This window comes from Typopeltis vanoorti, chromosome 6 (genome assembly GCF_054136105.1).
Source record: "Typopeltis vanoorti isolate ZY-2024b chromosome 6, IOZ_Tvanoo_1.0, whole genome shotgun sequence".
In the NCBI taxonomy this organism is placed as follows: domain Eukaryota; kingdom Metazoa; phylum Arthropoda; class Arachnida; order Uropygi; family Thelyphonidae; genus Typopeltis; species Typopeltis vanoorti.
In genome coordinates, this window is record NC_143554.1 from 17,767,716 (window position 1) to 17,791,309 (window position 23,594).

The 23,594-nt window shown below is 36.0% G+C and overlaps 1 protein-coding gene across 3 annotated transcripts in view; it reads left to right on the forward strand.

The window, feature by feature from the left end:
• LOC150105315 (ubiquitin carboxyl-terminal hydrolase 48-like) overlaps positions 1 to 23,594 on the forward strand; it is a 776,830-nt gene that overhangs the window by 188,901 nt on the left and 564,335 nt on the right. For all 3 annotated transcript variants that reach the window (XM_090394693.1, XM_090394696.1, XM_090394694.1), the window contains 2 exons: positions 3,182 to 3,398; positions 14,716 to 14,898. In XM_090394693.1, the coding sequence (XP_090250819.1) occupies positions 3,182 to 3,398; positions 14,716 to 14,898 (400 nt within the window). The remainder of the gene's footprint in view (positions 1 to 3,181; positions 3,399 to 14,715; positions 14,899 to 23,594) is intronic.

A 23,594-nucleotide genomic window follows, 5' to 3' on the forward strand; every position in this document is an offset into this window, starting at 1 on the left:
TTGGTAAGGACAGCAGAAGTACAGTACAAGCAGAACTTAACAAATTGGGCCATGAAAAAAAAACCCTAGGGCAGTGTTTCTCAACCTTCTTTCATGTGTGCCCCATTTTTTAATATTAGTTTTTGTGGCATCCCCCCCACCCCCCCTGCAATTCTTGTGTCGAGATACTGATAAAAACCCATAAAAGTTAGCAAAAAAAAAAAAAAAAAACTAGGAATTAAAATTTTAAAATATTCATACAAATTTCAATATGTCATGAAATCTTTCTAAAATTATATAGATCTCACATCACTGCACAGCCCATTGAATCATATCGGCCTTTCGGAAACATTTGCGATTTCATCAGGGGGAAGTCTTGAATGTTCTGGAAATGTTTCTGCAAGTATAAATAACACTTGAGGCAAGACGGCAGTAACACTGCTACAGTGACCAACAGTGAGAAGTCGATGATCGGAATTATTTTACTCCAATTCACAACAACTGTGATACACAGTATAAAAACAATCTTTTCTAGTGTAGAAAAATGGATACATTTTTAATTGTATGTAAGTGGGCATCTACCGACTGTGGAGCATTGACGTCAACAAATTCAGATTCACAGAATATTACTCCAAAAGTAAAATCAAGAAAGTGTGCAGCGGAATATTTAGATTTCGGTTTTAGAAAGACTGAAGTAAATAATGAAGAAAGACCACTGTGTGTTATTTGTTCGAAAATTTTGGCAGCTGATAGCATGAAGCCGAATAAATTTAAAAGACATTTTGAAACATTTCATAAGGAGCATGTTAACAAACCTCGAGAGGTCTTTGCTGCCAAACTGAAATGTTTTGAAAAGCAAAATCTAGCATTAAAAAAACTTTGTCTGTAAATCAAAAAGCTTTACTAGCTTCTTACAAAATTGCATATAAAATAGCTAGGTGCAAAAAGCCCCACACTATCAGAGAAGACCTAATTCTGCTACCTGAGATTGATATTATCAAAACTATGCTTGGAGAAAGTTTTACTAAACAACTACAGGGCATACCCCTATCAAATGATTGTTGCTCAGCGAATTGGGGATATATGTGAAGATATGCAGCAACAATTTTTGTCAAAGCTTCGTGACCAATTATTCTCAATTCAGCTTGAGGAGGCAACAGATAGCAACAAGGATTGTCATTTAATTGCTTATGTTCGATTTTGCGCTGGATTATCAGCATTGGAAAAGTTATTGTTTTGTAAATCAGTAGAAAGAGGAGCCATAGAATTGTTCAAAATATTGGACAATTTTATACGGAAAGCAAACATACAGTGAAAAAATTGTGTTGGAATTTGCACTGATGGTGCTCGAGTTATGTCTGGAAGGTTTAAAAGTTTACACGCCCTTATGAGGGAAAAATCCCCACAATGTATTTGGACACGTTGCATGATTCATAGAGAAGCTCTGGCTGCAAAGGAAATGAATCCTGGTCTAAACATTGTGTTAACAACAGTTATAACTGTGGTGAATTATATAAAAATGAGGCCCTTAAAATCAAGACCGTTTTCTGAACTTTGCAAAGACATGGGTGAAGCGGAACATTAAGAGTTACTATATTACTGTGAGACAAGATAGTTATCACAGGGAAAATGTTTACAACGTGTTTATAAATTAAGAGATGAAATAGCAATCTTCTTGGAAGAGGAATTTAACATGAAGAAACAGGAAGTTTAGAGACCACATATTTGTGATGAAATTGAGCTACATATTCGAGAAACTAAATATAATAAACATGCAACTCCATGGAAAAAATACACATATCTTAGAAATGAACGACAAAGTTAATTCTTTTTGTAAAAAAACTAGAGTTATAGAACAAAAAGGTAAAGCAATAAAAATGAGAAATGTTTGCAAATGTGGATGAATTTATTAAAAAACCTACTAGGCAGAAGAGCAGCACATTGTTTTATTTGCAACTATTGAAAATCATTTAACAATATTGATGAAGAATTTTAGAAATTTAATTTTTAGATTCATTATTATTGTTTAGTTTTAATTAGTTGCTCAGTATATTTTGCAATATGGATATGTTCCCGTAAGTGTAACTAATTTATTCAATACAGTGGATTTTATTATTTTATTTTCAGAGTGTATTTTATGTTTTTGTTTTCATATTCGTTTTGTGTCAATAAAGTTTCTTTAAATGCTTTTGTTTCAATAAAGTAGTTTTTCAGTTTTTCCTTTGATCTCCACTTTCTTGTGTCCCCTCCCCTTTAGGTATTTCGTACCCCCTTTGGTTGAGAATCACTGCCCTAAGGAGTTTTTTGATATGTTCCAAGTAGAAAGAAGAATGATTATGGCAAGATGATGTTACTGGATGAAAGTGGTAGAATGGTAATTAATGCAGAGGACATGGTTGTGGTGTTCAATGTGCAGTTCATCAGGGTGTTTCATTCTCGGTGTGAAATCAGAAGCTCAAGTGTAGAGATTGAAATTTTAATACTATTAGTTTTCTAAAACTTTTTTTTTTTTCTTTTTTGGCCTGACTTATTATTTGTCAGGTTTCTGATATGTCAGTTTTTTTTACTTCTAAGGCATTCTTAACTGCATTGATTCATTTAGATTTAAGTCTTCTTCTGGATTATGTTGGAAATATTTCCAGTATTACTTTTCCGCATCATTTATATTGGAGATGTTTTTTGTGTAAATGAATTGTGTATGTAAGAGCTGCTAACACTAAAAAAAAAAAAGTAATGAATGTAGGATTCCTGAAAGCGTGGATAATTTTGGTAATGATCAAATATTATTTATCCTATTATTGCATAAAATGTATACCAATATATTGTGTATGTTCATTGCTTATAGTTATGTCCACTATTTTTGTGTCTATATTCTGTAATATGTTAAGATCATACTGCCACTAACCAACTAGTGAGCTAGTAATAACTGCTGAGATGTTATCATTAACTGTAACACTTGCATCTTTCATTCCCTCAGCCACATGGTGATTTAACAGTGATTCCTAGGATATTAAAAATATCAATTGTATAAAAATAGAAAATGTGGCAAAGATAAACAGCAAATTGTGATTTATCACTACATTAGACATAAAATATTGCTTGCTATAAGTAAATTGTTTTTCATTTTGTATATGAATATAGATTGATAGGACATGACTTAAAATTGTCATCTCAGAAGATAACATCTAAATTTTCATTGTAGAAAGAGAAGTTGGAAGGCAGCAACCAGTATCGCTGTGGTAATTGTCAGTGTAAACAAAATGCCACCCGCACTATTCAGCTTTTGGAACTTCCAAAAGTTTTAAATCTTCAATTGCTCCGTTTTGTGTTTGATCGTCAGACAGGATCTAAGAAGAAATTAAATTCTTTCATTAGGTTTCCAGAAGTTCTAGATATGAGTAAATATCTTAACAAACCTGGTAAGTATATTTATCACTTGAAAGGAGGTTTCATTTTTGTTGTATAATAAACTGATAATTAAACCTTTTTATCATCAGTAATGTCTTAGCATTTTATATCAATCTTCAAATCTTATCATGTTAGTGCTGTTTGTGGACAGCAGCTCAAGAAGTAATCTGTTGATATATTTTTGGAACATCTGGGGGAATATCAGGGGCAAATATTCAGAGTGTGCTAAGTGTGCAGTGCACATCCACAGAATAGCAATATCACCTATTAAACAGAGTACACTAATGCTTCATGTAGAGACACTTTTTGATGCTTAACGCTCCAGTGGTTTTAAACCACCCAGAAGGTGAGGAGGAGTGAGTGCTGAGACAATAGCACCTAGTGGTGTAATTGGTTATTGTATCTGACACATACATGCAGAGCATAGAATGTGGGTAAGGAGTGTTTTTCCATTTGTTCGAGCGATAAACAAAGCTAGTTGATTTTCTTGCTTGTGCATTATAGCATCTGTTGAGTTTGGAAAGTTTTCTAACAACAGAGGTAGTAAAAATTTATCTATTCCTGAATAAAATGAATATTCTGTGTATTAAAAGAAATTGATCTACAACAAAATACTAGCATGTGTGAGATATCTATTATTGATAAGACAGAAGAGCTGCTAACACTAAAAAAAATAACGAATGTAGGATTCCTGAAAGTGTGAATAATTCTGGTAATGATCAGATATTATATTCTGTTATTGCATAAAATGTATATCAAGTCTCAGTAAACAAAAGAAAATTCTTAGAAAATGAAGCGAAATATACATAAACCAGAGAAATACATATAACATGCACAGCTACAAGATGATTTGCTGCTTTATCAAACCACATGTATTCCTGCCATGCCTAAATGAATCACCTGATCAACATTATTAGCTCACTGGATTAGCCTCTCCATATAGTGGCTGTTTATTATTAGTTAGCTATTTATACTTTGCAAACAAATCTCCTTCCCTCTTCTCATAAGTTTTTTTTTAATTATGCTATCATAAATTCACTTATTCATGTCTGTACTCAATAGGATCACATACTATTCACTCTACCCAACAACTTATAGGATACACATATCATAAATGTCAATTATTAATAATTCGTTTGCCATTAATAAAAGTATTTCTGCTCACACTTATTCTTTCCTTTACATTTTCCATTCTCAACATGACTTTTTTTAAAAACAAACACATTGTTCCCTCACTCTATGCAGATTTGGTTTACAATTAATTAATATATATATATATTAAAATATTCAGCGTTATCCTACAGTTAATTGCATTGGACCAATTAAGATGAGAGCTCGTGCTATACACTCTTAAAACTTTAAACTCAGATTGTAGCACAGGTTGTATAAGCCACACGACAGCACATCCAACTGAAATAGGTATGCAACGCCACTGGGGGATATAGTCCTTAGGGAAAATCTGTAGACAGGAATCTTCCGGAGTACATGGGCAGAAGATGTAAAAGAGGTGGATGAGAAGTTGGCTTGATGTGTTTAGAGCTGAACATTGAATGGACATTGATCAGTGTGTATGTTTGCATGTTTAAGGAAAAAGTGGAGAAATGGTATCAGCCAGTTCAGCAAAACAGAGCAGTGTCAATGAAAATACATGCAGAAGAGGCACACAGTAGAAATAGTATCTATTTCTGCTATGAGTCTCCAATAGAAGGGTCATCAGTTATGTAGATTGCCTTCTTCTCTTCTGTACAGCATTAGAGGTTTTTGTGTACTATTCTATACATGAGAGCAATATTTTAAGGTAGGGCAGATTTAGGTTTATACAGTGTTAGAAGTTGTACAGATAAATGTTCTCAAAGAAATGCTCACTTAGTTTTTTGGATGCAGAGAAAGCTTTGGCTGTAGTATTCTTATGTTAGGAGAGGCAAGAGTTGAAGTCATTTTGGTGGCATTGACAAGGTTGTCCTTACTGTACTGAAATATAACAAGGAGATCAGTGTTTAAGGCATTGATTATATTAAAGCTTGTAATATATGGACACTGCAGGGTTTGTCAGATGAAAAAGATGAAGTGTGGTTTTGCAGCAAAACTTTAGGATTTGAGGCTAGTGATAGAAAGTCATTTGTGATTAGTAGAAAGAGTATAAGTGAAAGTATGGAGTCCTGGAATACTCCAGCATTGGTTGAGATATCTGGAGAAAGGAAGCAATCCCACTGTGATATGCAGTCAATGATCAGACAGGAAATTGGCAATCCATTTGCAAATGGAAGGAGGCAGACCACATGATGATAATATGGTAAGTTGGTGTTTGTGTTGGACCTGTTCAAAAGCTTTCATAATATCTAGAGCAACTTCATCGGTTGTTTCACCAAATTTTTCCTAAACTTGATTCCATCAATGGGTGGTGATGTTGGCAAGTAGATCTGCTGTGAACCAAGAATAACATGGTAGGTACTGATTAACTGGTGATCTTCTAAGTGATGGAGTTGACTGTTGATGAATTTCTGCTTTATTTTTGGTACAGCTGATGGGGGTACAATTACATGATTGTTGGCATTTATCTCTTTTCTAATTGGTTGGATACAAACTTGTTTCTATGTTAAAGGGTAAACGCCGGACGAATATAAAACATTGTAAAGATGATGCGGACTGGTTTTTAGTTAGAGCACAAGTTTTAATCGGAATTGCTGTCATTCCATCAGGACGACAAGACCTGTTAGTATCCACGCTATTTAGGATTCTTCTGATGTCTTTCTAATGGAAGCCCGCAATGTTCAGTTCTTGATATACTAAAATATTATTAATTAAAATATTTATTCTTAAATTTATATTGTTATAAATATTACTGAAAGGTTGCTCACATGTGAATGTGATCTTTGTTGCTCGAAAACATTACTGGAAATTTTGCACCCCCACTATGCTTTTTCACTGGAGTTCTGGCAGTGGAAAGTGAATTACTCATAAATTCTATGGATTTTTTGAAAGCACATATTTTGTTTTATATATGGACACATCTAACATAAAATACATTGATATATTAGTTCTCTTAGTTTTACTCATTTTTTTGTCATGGCTGCACATGTCCATGATATTCTGCAGTGTTAGATTGCTTAAAGCACAGGAAAAAAAGATAATGAAATGGGATATGGGTTTTTCACACATTTATTCCATACAGAGAAAAAACATTTTGTTAAGTAATATAATTTATTTGGTTACAAATAATCCATCTATTCATTGGACATTATCAGATGCTACATGGTTACTCCGTTCTTCGATGATATGTTGCACTAATCCTCTCTAGGTGGTCCTGTTGTATCACCTACTGGAGGCTTTAACTCTAAAGATCAGTCACTTCAGACATACCATCCATCCATTTCACTGAAGGTCTACCGAGAAATTTACCTCCTATTACTGTTTTGAGAAGCCTTCCACCATTCCATTCTGTCCAAAGTATTTCAGCTTTCTTCTTTCAGCTGTCAATATCTTTAATGAGCCTTTTGGATAAACAGTTGCATCCAAAATCCTCAACTTTGTTCCTGTGGAGATAGATCCATCTTTCAAATTTTCGACAAGTCTTTAACTGATCCTAATCTTCTTCTAATTCCATTCCTAATCGTCTTCTGAACAGTTATTCTTCACATTCATAATGAATCCCAGGTACTTGAACTTGCCGACTTCCTTATTTTTTTCTTTTAAGGTACACAGTTGTTTCTCAGGAGTTTCCCAGTCTGTATTTCCATTGAGAACCATAATCTTTGTCTTGCTAGAATTGAGCTGAAGTCCTCTGTTCTTACTCATCTCATTAACTGTCAAGAATTTGTCCTTGTTCTTCCTTGTCATTAAAGGAATACTGTTTCGCTAGTGTACCTCAGATTACTGATGAATGTGCCACCTATTGTAATTTCTGTGTTCAGCTCATCCAGTGCTACACACGCACACACACATGATGTCCCCAGCATAGACATTAAACAGATGAGCAGAAAGTAATCAACCTTGCCTAACTCCCCTTGGCAACCTGAAACCAATCAGTTAATCCAATACCTCTTCTTACCATGGCTCCATGCTCACTGTACAAGTTAGATATCAACCTGATAATGTATTGAGAAAAAGAGTCAAAAGCTTTGAAGTAGTCTATGAAACACATTACCATAGGGAATATAAATTCTTTATACTTTTCAATAATCTGTCTAAGGCAAAGTATCTGATCTCTGGTACCCTTGCCTTTCTTAAAACCTACTCATTCCTCCAGCATCTCTGCCTCAACTTTGGTCTCAAGCCCTATTTAGAATGATCTTTATAAAATTTTGATTGCATAAGAAATTAAATTAATAGTTTTGTAATTCTTTCAATCCTTCATATTTCCCTTCTTGTGAAGTGGCATGAAAACTGACTTCTTCTGGTCTCTAGGTCCATGATCCCGTCTCTTATATCCTCATACTCATTCTCTGAAACATTCTTATCCCATCATTCACTGTGTCCTTAATTAACTCTCTTAGGATTCCATCTGCACATGGGAGCTTATTGTTGTTAAACTGTTTAATTGCTCTTTCAACCTCATGCCTAAGTAGAAAAAGTTCCAAATCGAAATTTTCCTGATGAGAGGGCTCTTCAAAATTTTCCTTATCCTCTTTGCTATACAGTTCCTTGCAGTATTCTTTTCATCTGTTTTGATTTCCACTTCTTCTGTTAGTACTGCTCCATTCCCGTCTTTGATGACATTCAATTTAAGCTTAAACTTGCACTTTAGGTCACAAACTAAATGAAACAACCTTTAATAATTATGCCTCTTCATCTGGTAATCTATCTCTTCACATTTATTAGCATAAAATTTTTCCTGCACCTGTCTGATGGCATTTCTCTGTATAATCTCTTATATTCTTAAGTGCTTGTGTCTAATTGTTTAACAACCACCTTCTTTCGATCAGATCCCATGCAGAATGCGATATCCATTGGTCTCTTGGTCATCTAATTAGGTATAGATACTTCTTGGTTGTATCCTCTATTATAACATTAACTGCTTCCCTGAGTGTTTCAGGTGAGTTCTCCTCACTAGTCTTCAAAAGATAATTCAACTATGTTGATGTTTCTTCTCTGACCCCACTAAGGATTACTCAGACATCCAGTCTACATGACAGGCCTGACTTGGAAGATTTCATAGTTTCAATCGGACTGGCTCTTACTAACTTATGGTCAGTACTACAATTACTCCCAGATAAGTATGCACATCAAGGATGCTTGTCTTCTACTGTTTGGGAGTCAGGATATAATCAAGCTGGTTGACCAAGTGTAGGTCAGTCATGTTACTGGAAGCAGGTATTGATAATGACTAGCTGGTTAGCAAGGGCAAATTCCAACAGTCTTTCACCATAAGTATTACGTTCACCCAGACCACACATGCTGCATTCAGGCCTAACTCTCATACTCTTTCCTACTTTTGTATTAAAGTAAGTTAAGGTGAGAAGTACATACCTCCTCAGTAAGTGGTCCAATACAGTCTGTAGGTTTTAGTAGCATTCCTTACTCTCTTCATCAGGTCTATCTATGTGGGGGTACATAAACTGCCTCATAAACATATTGATAGGATGAGCCTAAGTCTAATATAAAAGTATTCTGTCATTAACAGGATTATAAGCAAGAAGAGCTCTTGCCTGAACTTTCCTCAGTACCACAGGTACCCCATGATGCTTTGAGTCACCTCCTGAATAAATAAACCATAGTAAATTCAAAAAAGAAAGACTATTTTTAGAATCTGCAGTGGCACTCAGAAATCAACCGAATTTAAATAAATATGGTTGCATGAAACTTCCCAAAATTTAGGAAACAATAATTATCAGAGATCCCACTTTACATCCTATGCCCCTACAAACACCCATAGAGGGCACACCACCTAGATAGGACTTTAGAGACACCCACGTATTTCACTTAGTATTGTGAAACAATACTAAGCTGGAAACTGAGCTTGAGATACTCAACGACCTGTGCCCGATCACAAGTGCACCCTTGCCCACTAACAAACTTCGTAATCTAATCGCATCAATGGTACACGAATCAATCGAGGCTGAAAACAAGAGACTCAATGCCGTTATTTTGACCTTTCCGTTGGAAAATGGTGAATCATTAAAAGAAGAGTCAGCAAATTAGCAGGAGAATGCAACTTTGATCCCAGAAATACATCAAATGCCTTTGGACCCATAAACAAGAGAAAGAACAGAACGAACTTTCCACTATTCCTGAAAGGGACCGATAAGCGCATCCAAATTAATAATGGTGATAAATAACAAGTTAAAGGACACTTGCCCCCAATTGCACATATGTGCTCGACTTTGCCTAGAGGGAACAAAAGATGCCAACTTCTAAGACAACTTGTAGAAAAATGCCAAAATGGAGACAACAGTTTGATTATAGACTACAAACAAGCCAAACTAGTTCAAAAATCAAGTGACGCCACCAGTGTCACCAAGGAGACCTGTATGCAGGCACTGCATAGGAAACATGCAAGACCCTTGCAGTCAAATACATGCCTCACAGAACCATAACCTTGCATATCCACTTCACCAACAACCATGGCCTCAACACCAATGTTAATAGTGTCCACTATCATCTGCAGTCCACCAAATCCCAATTACTCTTGTTAGCAGAAACTCAAATCTCACCTCCCCACCCCCAGCACTATCCCCATCTCAACCTTCCAAACTACACACTGTTTAACTCCTTCTTTCGACCTAACCTAGAATCGCCTAACTTTGACATTCTGGTTGAAAATATCCCTTCCCCACTCAGTCAAATTCATCTGCTGTCTCTGTCACTCTCCTAATGCCACCAACCACTCTGAGCTCTTTGATTTCTTCTCCTTAAAAATTGATTTTCTCCAGTCCCACTCTCCTAACAGCGAAATCATCCTTTTAGGAAATTTTAATGTCCATAACACTAACTGGCTTTCCTCTTCCAGTTGTACCTAACCTGAACCACTCCCCAAATACCCTAGCTCCCTTCCTTACCAATGACCCTTCCAATTATGCAGTGAATGTAGTGAGCCCCAGGTAATTCTGGCTACAGTCTAATGCTCATCTCCTCCCCCATGCAACAATGCTTACACAGCCACTCCCACACAAGAGTAGTATGGCATTATAACAATACCAAGTGGGATAGCCTTCGAGACTACTATGCTTCATTCCCATGGTTGGACTGTTGTTTCCAGTCTTCCAATCCAAACATATGCACCGAACATATCACCAAAGTAATCCTCACTGGCATGAAAATGTACATTCCTCACGCCTCTCTGAATTGCCATTCCCTATCTGAACCCTGGTCCAAAAGATGTGCCAGGGCTGTACAAATTAAAAGTCAAGCATACCACAACTGGCTCAAATCAAGAACTCCATCCACCTTCATTGCTAATACTGAAGCCCAAAACAGATGCAAGAAAACTGTCAATACTTCCAAAACAGAATTTGAACGGGCAAAAAAGCAGAACACTTGCAGCCTGCCCAAATGGCAGCTGTGCCTTTTGGTCTCTTGCCAAAGCAGTTGGTCGTAACTTTTGTCCTACACTATTCCCACCCCTATCATACTCAGATGACTCTATTGCACCCACAGAAAAAGCCAATCTCCTGGCTTCACACTTTGCCTCCAATGCACGCATAACTAACAATGGCAAATACTCCCCCAATCATTCCAACTGCCCAACATACAATGTCCCCTATATCCTTTTGCCAGAAAGAGATCAGAAAAATATTGTCTAAATTAAACACAAAAAAAGTCTCCTGGCCCTGATATCTTCCCCCAATTGTCCTGAAGCAGAACTGATACCCATCCTATGGCCTGTACATACTCTCTTGCTCCACTGGTATATATCCCAAAGTCTGGAAATTGCCCTATATTCCACCCATTCTGAAGAAGGGTGACAAGTCACTGCAATCCACCTACCACCCCATCTCGCTTACATCGGTCCTATCTAACGTGATGGAGAAAACCATCAATTATCAACTCCTACACTACCGTGAAGTCGCCAAGCTATTTAGCAGCCACCAGTATGGATTCTGTCACTACCAATCAATAGGAGATCTACTCTCATATATCACCCATCTCTGGACAAATGCCATAGAGAAATTTAGTGAATTTCAAGTGGTTGCACTTGATATCTCCAAGGCTTTTGACCAGGTCTGGCACAAAGGCTTATTAAGCAAACTCCTACCATTTGGACTGTCTCAGGACTTCTGCAGCTTTCTGTCGGGATGCATACTATGTGTGATGGTAGATGGTTCCCTATCCTCTCACCATCCAACTAATGCTGGGGTTCTACAAAGTTCTGTTCTCTTACCAACCCTCTTTCTTCTGTATATCAACGACCTACTTCAGTTGACCTCCAACCCAATACACAGTTTTGCAGATGACAGCACATTGCACTCCTCCCTTTCATTTGACAAACCTTACTCTACACTACTCATTTCAACCTACAGAACATCAACCACCACTGCCCTCAATTCTGACCTCCAAGTCATCCTCCAATGGGGTTCAGATAACCTTGTCAACTTCAATGCTAGTAAAACCCAGATCTATCTTATTTCTCACAAAAAAGAACCATTTTCCACCAGTATTGTATTTGATAACACTCAAATTTCCAGACAAGATGAGATTTCTCTTCTTGGAATTACCCTGACATCAGGCCTCTCCTGGTATAAACACATCACAACCATTGCATTCTCAGCTTCCAAAAAACTGGGATTTCTCTTTTCACTCAAGACATTACTTCACCTCTAAACAGCTGTTAACCTTATACAAATTGCAAATCCACCCAGCTATATTTTGGATATGGATTATTTGCAAATCCACATTTTTTTATGATTTGTCCATTGCCACCAGTCTGCTTAAATTCATGTGCATTTACTATTTCTCTTCCATACCTAGCATCATCAACAAATAATCCTTCAAATCATCACCCATATCATTAATATACAAATCATGCTCCAGTGACTTGTGTACAAAGCCCTGTGGCACACCACTATTTATTTTCATTGTATGCTCTACTTTGTGATGCATTTCATTTGTCCACTCTTTTCTCTGTCTCCATTTTATTATCCATGCCATCTGTTCTGTTTTATGTAATAAATTTCAGTGTATTACATATTACATGATGCTTGAGAAATAATGTCATGGTATATTTTTTCTTACGAACTCAGTTTCACTTGAGCGTAAAATTGATGGCAAGATTTCCCCTTAATAAATCTGTTGTAAAGTTTCACATGAATAGCTATCCATTTCCAAATTCTGAGACTATCTTTTCCAAGAATTTACTGCTTCCTTTTTTGGCACTCTCCTTATGAAATACGATTTAACCCTTTTCCTACTCCTTTGGAAACACATGTAGATTGCCATTTATACAAAACTGGAACAGATATTATGCTTCTGTGGATGGAAATGTTCATGATATCATTTCCAGTATGAACCATAAGGAAAAAATATACTAAGGAAAAATTGTTTGTTCAACAAGTTTTCTATGTTCTATGGAGTACTTCATCAGGAATAAAATATTTTAATTGAAAAAACTAATATTAACAGACTTATTCCTAAAAACATGAACTGCCATATATAGAATTGTTGTTAAACTGGTGGCATTGTGCTCAGATTTCCAGTACATTGCTCATTGTTGAGCTGTGCTGTGTAATGTAGACATTACACAGCACAACTTCTTAGGTCTTTCATCTATGTTGACTATACTAAGTTTTAATTCAGTCCTTGATTTGAGGTGCACCATGCTGGATAACGTCATTTCAGCAGCTTCTTGAATTAGCGGACAAAGTTGTTGAATTCAACATATGGTGTTTTTATGAGTTTCCAAAGTACATGATGCTTGAGAAAGGATCAGAAGCTGGTTCTTTGCCAAGGCCTTGAATGCAACATATCCACAGAGTATGTATGAACAGTGTCAGTCATCATCTAGTGTACAAATGATAACTGACAGTAATCCATATGCTCTGGACTCACTGAACTAACTGAACATAACTAGCTTCTCATCCTCCTCTTTCATTCCATCTATCTCTGTTTTTGGGAACAGCCTCCTTCACACTGTTTTTCTCCCAAGGACTCTAACTCTTCAAAACATGTCATCAGATTCCTTCTTTCTAATCACTGCTTCACACAGCAGTGTGGTGGTTGTGCTATAGATTTTGCAACCTGTATGTGTGAGATTAGTATAATAAAAAAACAAAAGCATAATAGCAATTTTGCTGTCTTTTCAGATTTTTATTTATTCATATGGGGCTCCCCCATTCCTCCACTGTCCTTTAGGACTGGTCGAGCCCTCCTAATGAGGACTTAAGTATGTATTTTATGACTGTAGATCCGTGTGTGTGTGTGTGTGTGTGTTCAAAACCAGAGTTTCCAGGTGAAAAAACCCTCTACCTCCGTATTAGACTGGCTAATTCACCTTTAGTCAAAAGAGACCAGATAGAGGTTCCTTATATCATGGATGGGAATTGAACCCAGGATTTTCTAATCAAAAGGCTTTTTCTATACCGACTGAGCTATGGAGGCTCTTCTTTTCAGATGTATCCTGGACATAGGATTGTAATCTAAAGTCATATTTAAGTAACTTTTAATCCAGTCTTAAAATACATCCTGATAGGAATTTATAGTTTTTTTTTTTCATAAAATTAATAATTTTATTTTAAAAATAGATAGTTTCTTTGTCCATTACAATTTTGAATTGCTTTTACAACTACTTGATAGTTAGCACCTTGTACTATGTAAATGTCAGAGGATGATTTCAAAGTCATCCTCAAAAAATATCACAGCTGAATAAAGCTATGATATTTTTTGTTCTTGGGAAGATATAAGTCAACACTATTAAATAGTGATGAAAAATAAAAAAAATGAATAATTGACCATTCCTGAGGGTTTTTTTGAAGATACCTGATTATGTTGTGCCATTATTGATATGTTGATTCAGCCACTATAAAATACAGATTGGTTGGCAAAGTCCCAGATTGGTATCCCATCCTCATTTTTTATCGACAAACAGTAAGCACCATGGGAAAGTGAGGATTGGATGCTCAAGAGCTCCAGTAAAGTCTCCCCCCTCCCCTATAGACTGTGTGAAGGTCTGCTCATTATCTGCTTCCGATTCTTAAGCAAATGAATAATCAATTATACCTTTATTTAAGATATCTATTTTTCAATGTCTGAAAAAGAACCTTTCCTTTTTTTTACTAGTTATTTCTTTATATTATTTTATACATGCAAAATGAAAAGTTTAACTGATAGATTGTCATTAATGCCATTTTGTAATCTAATAGTTTTATAATTTAATAGTTTTATTTCTGTCTTTTCCAGATAATTCTGTTGTTTATGATTTATGTGCAGTACTTATACATAGAGGTCCCAGTGCATATTCTGGCCACTATGTGGCTCACATAAAAGACAGGTTGTCAGGTGTGTGGTATAAGTTCAATGATGAAACAGTCGAAAAGATGGAAGGTAAAAAATTACATCTTGGTGCTGAAGAAAGCTTGACTGGTATGTACCAAAGCACTGATTTTTCATTTTGTGGAAACTGTAGCTTGTGCTTGCTTTATACTAATCTGCTTAAGGCACTATAACCCCATGAATTACATGGGTTTATTCTGCACAGTAGATGTGCGTACACACACACAGATTCCTCATGGAGTAGTACATTACCTCATGGAATACAAAATCATTCTGCTGTTTGAAGTGAGCAAAAAAATTGAAGAGGTCACTTCCATTTCTCTGTTTTCCTCTCCTCCTCCTTCCAAACAAAATTTAGAATTCTTCCAGCTAGTCACTTTTCTTTAATATAACTTCTCAAAATTTAGAGAAAAAAATTATTTATTAGTTTAGTCTATTTAGTCTTTAGTACCTCAAAAGGACAATTTATCTTCTTTAGTTAGAATAAAAAAATTTTGAAGAATAAAAGGCATTAGCAGATTTATTTATATGTAAATGAAATTATTATAGTTGGATAGATCACATAGGCACCAAATAATACCATAAGAAATAAGGGAAGATGAATTTGTTTCATAAATTATTCTTCTAAAATGAGAGCTGAGACAGTTAAGATCAAGCAGTTAAATGCTATTACAGAAATCAAAACTTTCGAAAGCTGTGGGAAAATGAAAATTTGATAAGATCATAAATAAAGAAATATACAAAAAGTATGCCTTCCAAAAAAAAGTAAATAAATGGAGATAAGCAAACAGAAAAAGAATGCAAAAGCATATTGAAAAAATGCAATAAAAGGTAGAATAATCAAACAAATAGAAAAATGGAAACCTTGCTCAAATTATACAAATATACAAAAAAGCAGTATGTGAAATGAATCTGAGGACATTAGCTTAACCTGGAGATAAATAAACAAAATATCTAATGAATTGTTGTTATTGGCGAGGGAATAGAAAATAACTGTGAAATGTTTAGACAGATAGTTGGGTAAATAAAACAAGGGTGACACCTTATTAAATCTTTTAATTATGAAAATGTTCATGGATAGGAAGAGCAGCACAAGAGTTTATCAAGTTGTGATAATCACCATGATGAAATGTTATACCCTTGTTACAATGCTGCTGCATCATTTGCAATCCTCTGAGAAAAAAAAATGGTTATATCAGTTGCTTTAATATCATTTTTGTTTTAGGTTTTATAAGAACTTTTCAGCCCCTATGGAAACAAAGATAATCCTGTAGATCAGATCTTAGACAGCATGTGATATAACAGGAGGTTTTAGAGTATTGAATTTATTGACAGCTGAAATATGTGATTGTGAGCTATGAACATGTCACTGGATGAAAGTATAAACATGAGGTAGTAACATGTGGATTCATCAATCAAAGGTTTCAGTTCAAGTGAATATGTGGAACCACATGATTATTTTTTAAGGATAATCTCATACATACTGGCACGTGGAAAACTGTTACTAGTATTGCAGGCATAGATTTCCTAACTGAATTCAAGTCATTGAATATCATTAGTACTTCCCCTCCCCCGACCTGTCTATCCTTCCTAAAAATACTGTACCCTTTACACGTGATACCAGTTATTGACCAAGGCAATTAACTGTACCCACTTGTTTCTGATAATTCTAACATTTGTGTACAGACATAATGTTATCTGCATGCCTTTTTGTATATTCATGTGTAGTCTGACACAATTGAACAACTTACAGATATCTGTTCCTACCTGGTGCCTTACTTATGCAGACATCCTTGCACTTGTATGATAAATCCAAACCAGACAAAAAAAAATCATTCTCTTCTCATAATCATTAGTTTGAAGATACGAATCTGTTCATTATCATGGATAATGTGTTCTCAGTCAGAAGGCTGGCAATTCATTTGCTGAAACAGGCCAAATGATGGGAGCAGAACAAAACTTTATGCAAAACTCAATCAGTGCTCTGGAGATCAACCACCTGGAACACACCAGATTTTTTCTCAGCATTTATCCAAATGAGAAGCTTTAAGGTAGCATAGTAGTTGAGTGTTGATGGTTTTCTCCCTTACTATTAGAGAAAATAGAGATGAGAGAAACTGGACTGTAATTTGATAGATGTCTGCTTAGGAATGAGTTGTATATGGGCTAATTTACAGGCAGCAGGATAGATTCAAGTAGATTAAGAGAGCTTCAAAAAGTGACATAGAATTGAATTTAACTCTTCATCAGAACAAACCTTCAGAACAATTGGAGAAATGCCATCAAGGTCAGGAGACTTTTTGGTATCCAGTTTAGACAGGTTTCTTTCTTATCTCTTTTTAGCAAAAAGTGGTGACATTGAATGTCCCTTTGTATTTCTAGTCCATTTAATTTGTTAACATCAACAATGCAAGAATTGGGGTAAAAGGAAGAAGGTAGGAAGATTGGCTTTTTTTTCAACAGTGTTGGTAGCTGCCTTGAACAGAGGTTATGACCAGTAGCTTTAGAAAGCGACCAGAAGGCATGAATACCATTTGGACAAGTCAAACATTTTCTGCTTTTAGTCCTTGGAGAATCAATTTTTTTTTGAGGGGGGGGGGGGTGCTTAAGGGTCAAAGCTGTATAACAGAGAGGAGACCTCCACATAGCCTTTAAAGGCATGCGGAGAACTGACCAGGGCTTCTGACCTAATGTCCAATCCTCACCTTCTCATGGTGCACCCTCTTGGGTATCTACCTGGATACTGAACGAACGAGGATGGGCTGGCAATTTGGGATTTAGCTGATCAAATTGTATTCTTATTGGCTTAAACCAATATAGAAAATGATGGTACTGTCGCGACGTTCTATTTTCATGTTATGTTCTAAATCCGCCATCTTGGTTCAAGTCACTCTTATCAATAAAATAACTAATTGCGAATTGATCACCGATCCAAAAGTAGGGAAATTTATAATTATACTGCGCCACCCTATTTTTAGATTAGTCTATATAAAATAGTAGGATCAATTCTTAATTAAATTAGCAGTCTTCTCATTAGGCCGAATCATTTATTATTATTCTGCTTGGGGCACCCGCAAGATTCGAATTTTTTATTAACGGTGCAATAAAAGGGAGTTCAGGCAAACACAATATTTAGATTAACAAAATAAAACATTTAATATACGATATATAGCAAATACATGAATTCTACTTTTAAATGAAACAAATAACTTAATACATCTTGCTAAGTCACTCATTCCAATTCAATGTTCTAAACTTTAAAATACAATTCACTGCTTCAAAATTATAAATTTTCTTAATTCAAGTTAATAAAACAAAACTTCTCATTTGATCAGTCTGCACACATCTATCAGTTGTACTTAATGTTTAAATTCACAGCAGGCACTAATCAAGATAGACATTATTCCAAGCAATCTTATTTCGGACCTTGAACTTCGAAGATACGCTATAGTTAATGTTAGAATAAACAAACATGTATGACTACTCTTACCAGATACAATCTGCAATACAACAATTTATTGCAAGCACACTTATGAATTAACTTATTTGAGCTAGCGAAACACATTAAATAAAATTCTCCAACGCTTTAACTGAACTACTGTTAATCGCGCTTCACTACTCTAAAAAAACAGCAATAAGGTACTGATATCCTTCCTTGTTTACTTTCCTGCAACTAGTTAAATTCATTATAATTCTTCTCAGGGCAACATAGAATTAAGACGTAATCCTAAATTAACTGGAACTAATCAGAATTTCCCATTGAATGTCCAGTTCTTTATTTATCTGATTACGACATCAATTTTCCTCTATAACAACAGCTGATTTCACTTGCAGCTGAGTATAAGATTCACTACGTTTCTTGCTTACTTCTAAACACTATGCTCTTGAATTTCTGCCCTAAAGAATTTACAATTTTCTTTCACTTCCTTGCTTATATCCTACTTTCCTTCAGGCTCCGCAAAACTCTTCCCTTTTCTTTCTATAAAATTCTTATTGCCTCCCTTTCTCCTTTCTCATGTGGACAGACTTATGTGTTCATCGAACATGTTGTTTATTATTTTAACGGTATAATAGAACACAGAAACTAAGTAAATAATTGATTTATTAACTTGATGCTGATATTTCGCTGGTATTATAACCAGCATCTTCAGAGCACAAAAACACTGTTTGTCACAATACGCGAGACTAAAACAACATGGTGTACATTAACAAAATTGTAGCAGCAACACAACGACTAGAGTTCTGATTTTGGCGCCCTCTATCTGAAAAAAAAAAAAAAAAAAAAAAACGCTATCATATATTGCTAGAGTCCTAGAAAAGTGCTAGTTTTTCCTTAATATGACTGTCTCCCAGATCTTCGGCAAGTTAATACAGCCATATTTGTTGAGATTTGGAGTGTGTTTTAGGGCTTCTGTCGCCTCTAAGAACAATCTCTCTGATTTATATGGGTTTCTGTGTAGTACTTTTGTGTTTTTCCAGTTGATCCTGTGTGCAGGGGTATCCAGAGCATGGTCTGCTAGGCCCGACTTCCCATAATGATATTTCCGGACGTATCGTTTATGTTCGCTGATGCGGATATTCACAGTTCTTCCTGTTTGACCGTAGTAGGCTTGATTGCATGAGCAGGGTACTTGGTAGACTCCTGGATGTGATAAAGGAGGAATGCTGTCCTTGGGTGAGCGGATGAGGGTGGCTAATTTGCTACATGGTCTGAATGTAGTGCGTAGTTTATGTTTAATGAGAATTCTTGAGATCTTTTCGGATGTGCCTTTAATGTAAGGGATGGTGACTGTTTTGTTGTAGTTCTCTGTGGTGGATGGTGGGAGGGGTTTCTTAGGAGTGTTTAGTATTTTGTTTATTTTTTGTGGATTGTAGCCGTTGGCCAAGAAGGTGTGGCGTAAGTGAGTCAGTTCAGCAGTAAGAGCCTTGTCATTTGAACAGATTGCTCTCGCTCTATGGGTTAGTGTTTTTAATATGCCATATTGTTGAGAAGGATGATGGTGTGATTGTTTGTGTAAGTATCTGCCTGTATGTGTGGGTTTTCTGAAAACTGAAAATGATAAGGAACCATCTGGGAGACGTGTGATGAGTGTATCCAGGAAGGGCAGACGTTGTTGGCTTCCGGTTCCATAGTAAAGTGGATTTTTGGGTGTTGGCTATTTAAATGTGCTAAGAATGTTTTCAATGTCTCAAGGCCATGTGGCCAAATGGCAAGCACATCATCAACATAGCGTAGCCAAAGTGTTGGTTTGAGAGTGGCTGTATTGATTGCTTGTTTTTCCAGGTGTTCTATGTAAAAGTTGGCTAGGGGGGGAGAAAGGGGGGAGCCCATGGCTGTCCCATCAATTTGTTTGTATATTTTCCCTTTCCATGTGAAATATCCTGCATGTATTGTGAATTTGAATAGTTCAAATATATCAGGGGGGAAGTGTGACTTCAGTAGATTGAGGGTTTCTATTAGTGGTACATTTGTGAATAGTGAAGTGATGTCAAAGCTTACTATTAAGTCTGAGCTTTTTAGGGTGAGGTGTTGTAAGATGCTTTTTAGGTGTGCTGAATTTTTGATAAAGGAGGGAGAATTGTTAGTGAGAGTGGCTAGTAGCTTTGCTAAATGTCTAGCCAGTTTGTATGTGGGACTATTTATACTGTCCACAATTGGGCGTAGGGGTGTGCCTGGTTTGTGAATTTTTGGTGATCCATAGATCCTCGGTGTTCTAACATGGAAGGGTTTGAGTTTGTTAACTGTGTCTTTGGGCCAGGAAGTGACTTTTTTTAATAATTTTCGTGCCTTATTCTTTTGTGTGTTGGTGGGATTGCGATCTATAATTTTGTATGTTGACTGATCTTGTAATAGTGTGTGCATTTTGTTTTCATATTCAGTTGTGTCCATCACCACGGTTGCATTTCCTTTGTCTGCTTTTGTTATGGTAATCTGGCTGTTGTTGTGTAGCTCTTTTATAGCAATGAATTCCTTATGTGGGATATTACTTTTTGGAGGCTTGGATTTGATTAGGATGTTGGCCACATCTAAACGTATGTTGTTAGCTATTGTTGGAGGCAGGTCGTAAATTCCTCGTTCGATGGACACCATTATTTCGGCTTTTGGAACTTGCTTGGGAGTTATGGCAAAGTTGTGCCCTCGACTTAAAGCAGTTGTGGCTTCTTTGCTTAAGGTGAGTGACGATAGATTCACAACGACGAGGTCTTGTTGTAATTGCGGTCGTTGTATGGTGTTCTGTTGTTGTAGATTTTCGAACTTCTTACGGTCAAACTACAGTCAAACAGGAAGAACTGTGAATATCCACATCAGCGAACATAAACGATACGTCCGGAAATATCATTATGGGAAGTCGGGCCTAGCAGACCATGCTCTGGATACCCCTGCACACAGGATCAACTGGAAAAACACAAAAGTACTACACAGAAACCCATATAAATCAGAGAGATTGTTCTTAGAGGCGACAGAAGCCCTAAAACACACTCCAAATCTCAACAAATTATGGCTGTATTAACTTGCCGAAGATCTGGGAGACAGTCATATTAAGGAAAAACTAGCACTTTTCTAGGACTCTAGCAATATATGATAGCGTTTTTTTTTTTTTTTTTTTTTTTTTTTTTTTTTTCAGATAGAGGGCGCCAAAATCAGGACTCTAGTCGTTGTGTTGCTGCTACAATTTTGTTAATGTACACCATGTTGTTTTAGTCTCGCGTATTGTGACAAACAGTGTTTTTGTGCTCTGAAGATGCTGGTTATAATACCAGCGAAATATCAGCATCAAGTTAATAAATCAATTATTTACTTAGTTTCTGTGTTCTATTATACCGTTAAAATAATAAACAACATGTTTCTCCTTTCTGGTTCCAAGGTCACGCACTCTTCGACTCGTGCTTGTTTATTTCATGCGTCTCCATGACAACATGAACGTAAACATTTCGCTAATGTAATACAACGCTCTACTCTTACGTAAGTGATTACATAACGTTAAATTTTCACAAATAACAATAAACAGAATATTTGAGCTACTTAATCAGCTCTTTCATTACGTATACAATTATTTATAATACACTTTTCGTTACTTTACATATATATTTTAGTTATCATAAATTTCTACACATATTATTATTTAATAAATTAATAGTAGGTTAAGTTTAGAATAAATATTTAAATAGTATTCCTTAATTAAGGAACAATAAATAATCTTTATACAAATTATGATTAATACATAATAAGCAAAGTTAAATGTGAATGAAAAAAAATAAATTACACAACATAGTTTCATTCACAATTTAACAGTACAACATGACAAAATTTCATGCCGGCTGGGGCGTCGCCTGGTTAAACAAGGACCCCGTTGTTTTCGCCAGGGAACCAGGGAGAACAGAGAAAAGTTAGTTCCTGGAACAAATCTGAAAGCACACCCCAACTCAACATCACCAGAGTTAAAGATTGGTACTATCAACATAAAAAGCCTGAATGGCAAAGAAATGGAGCTAGCTGAAGAATTAGATAAGTCCTAGATCGACATAATAGGGGTGACTGAAACAAAAACTGGTGAGATCTTTCTGAGCAATAAATACAAAATGTTATACTCAGGAAATGACAATCAAGGAAAAGAAGGAGTAGCCATAGTATTCAGCACAAAATACGAGGCTTCTTGAATGGCAGGCAATCTCAAGTAGAGTGATGTGGGCAAATATCAGAATGGGGAATTGGACAATGGGACTTATTTGAGCCTATTGTTCTACTAAGGTAGAAGTGGAGGAATTTTTTGATGCTTTAGAAAAAGCAACTGACACAATGAAAAAGGAAAAGTTGGTCCTTGTTGGGGATCTAAATAGCAGAGTAGTAAATGATTGTCAGACATACAAAAATATTTTGGGATTTGGAGAAAAGAGCAAAGCTAATAATAATGGCAAATACCTGTTGGATTTCTGCTCAGGACATGGACTGGTTATTACTAACACCATGTTCCAACATAAAAGTGTGCATAAATTCACATGGTGAGAAGAGGCAAGGAATAAGAAAAGTCTCATTGACTATGCTATTGTTGATAGTAATGTTTTCTCCCTGGTGCAGGACACCAGAGTGTACAGAGGATTTGAAATTGGAAGCGATTACTATTTAGTCTTGAGCAGGATAAAATTGAATTTCATATCGAAAAGAATAACATGTAAGAAAGTTTTAAAGCGAATAAAAGTTGAGCAGCTCTCAGATGTGAACTGTAGACTAAAATACATATTATTGAGGAAAGAATGAAAGAGTTTGAGAACAGGAACCAAACCTTGGAGATTCAGTGGCAAGCCTTGAAGAAAACAATGATTGATTCAGCCAGAGAGGCATGTGGTGAGGTTGTCTGCAAAGATAGAAAAATCAGAACTCCATGATGGGCACAGGAAGTTAAAGTGGCATTGAAGGAAAAGAAGAAAGCATATCAAAAGTTCCTGGCAAATAAGTCAGCTTGTGCTCTTAGAGAATACAGAGACAAATGCAAGAATGCTAAACACTGTGTAAAATTAGCTAAACAAAAGTCATGGGACACTGGCAAGAATATAGAAAATAAATATCAAGAAGGTGCAAAATATTCTGGAGGTTGTTGAAGAAGCTTAGGAATGGAGGAAAGAGTGCTGTAAAAGGATTTAGAGATGATAAAGGTGACATGAAAACGGTAGAAAAAGATATCCTTGAAGTATGGAGTAATTACTTCGAAAAACTGCTAAATCAAACAAGCAGTGATGACAGCACAGTGGTAAAAAACACTGACCAGGCATGCAGTCAGGAATACATA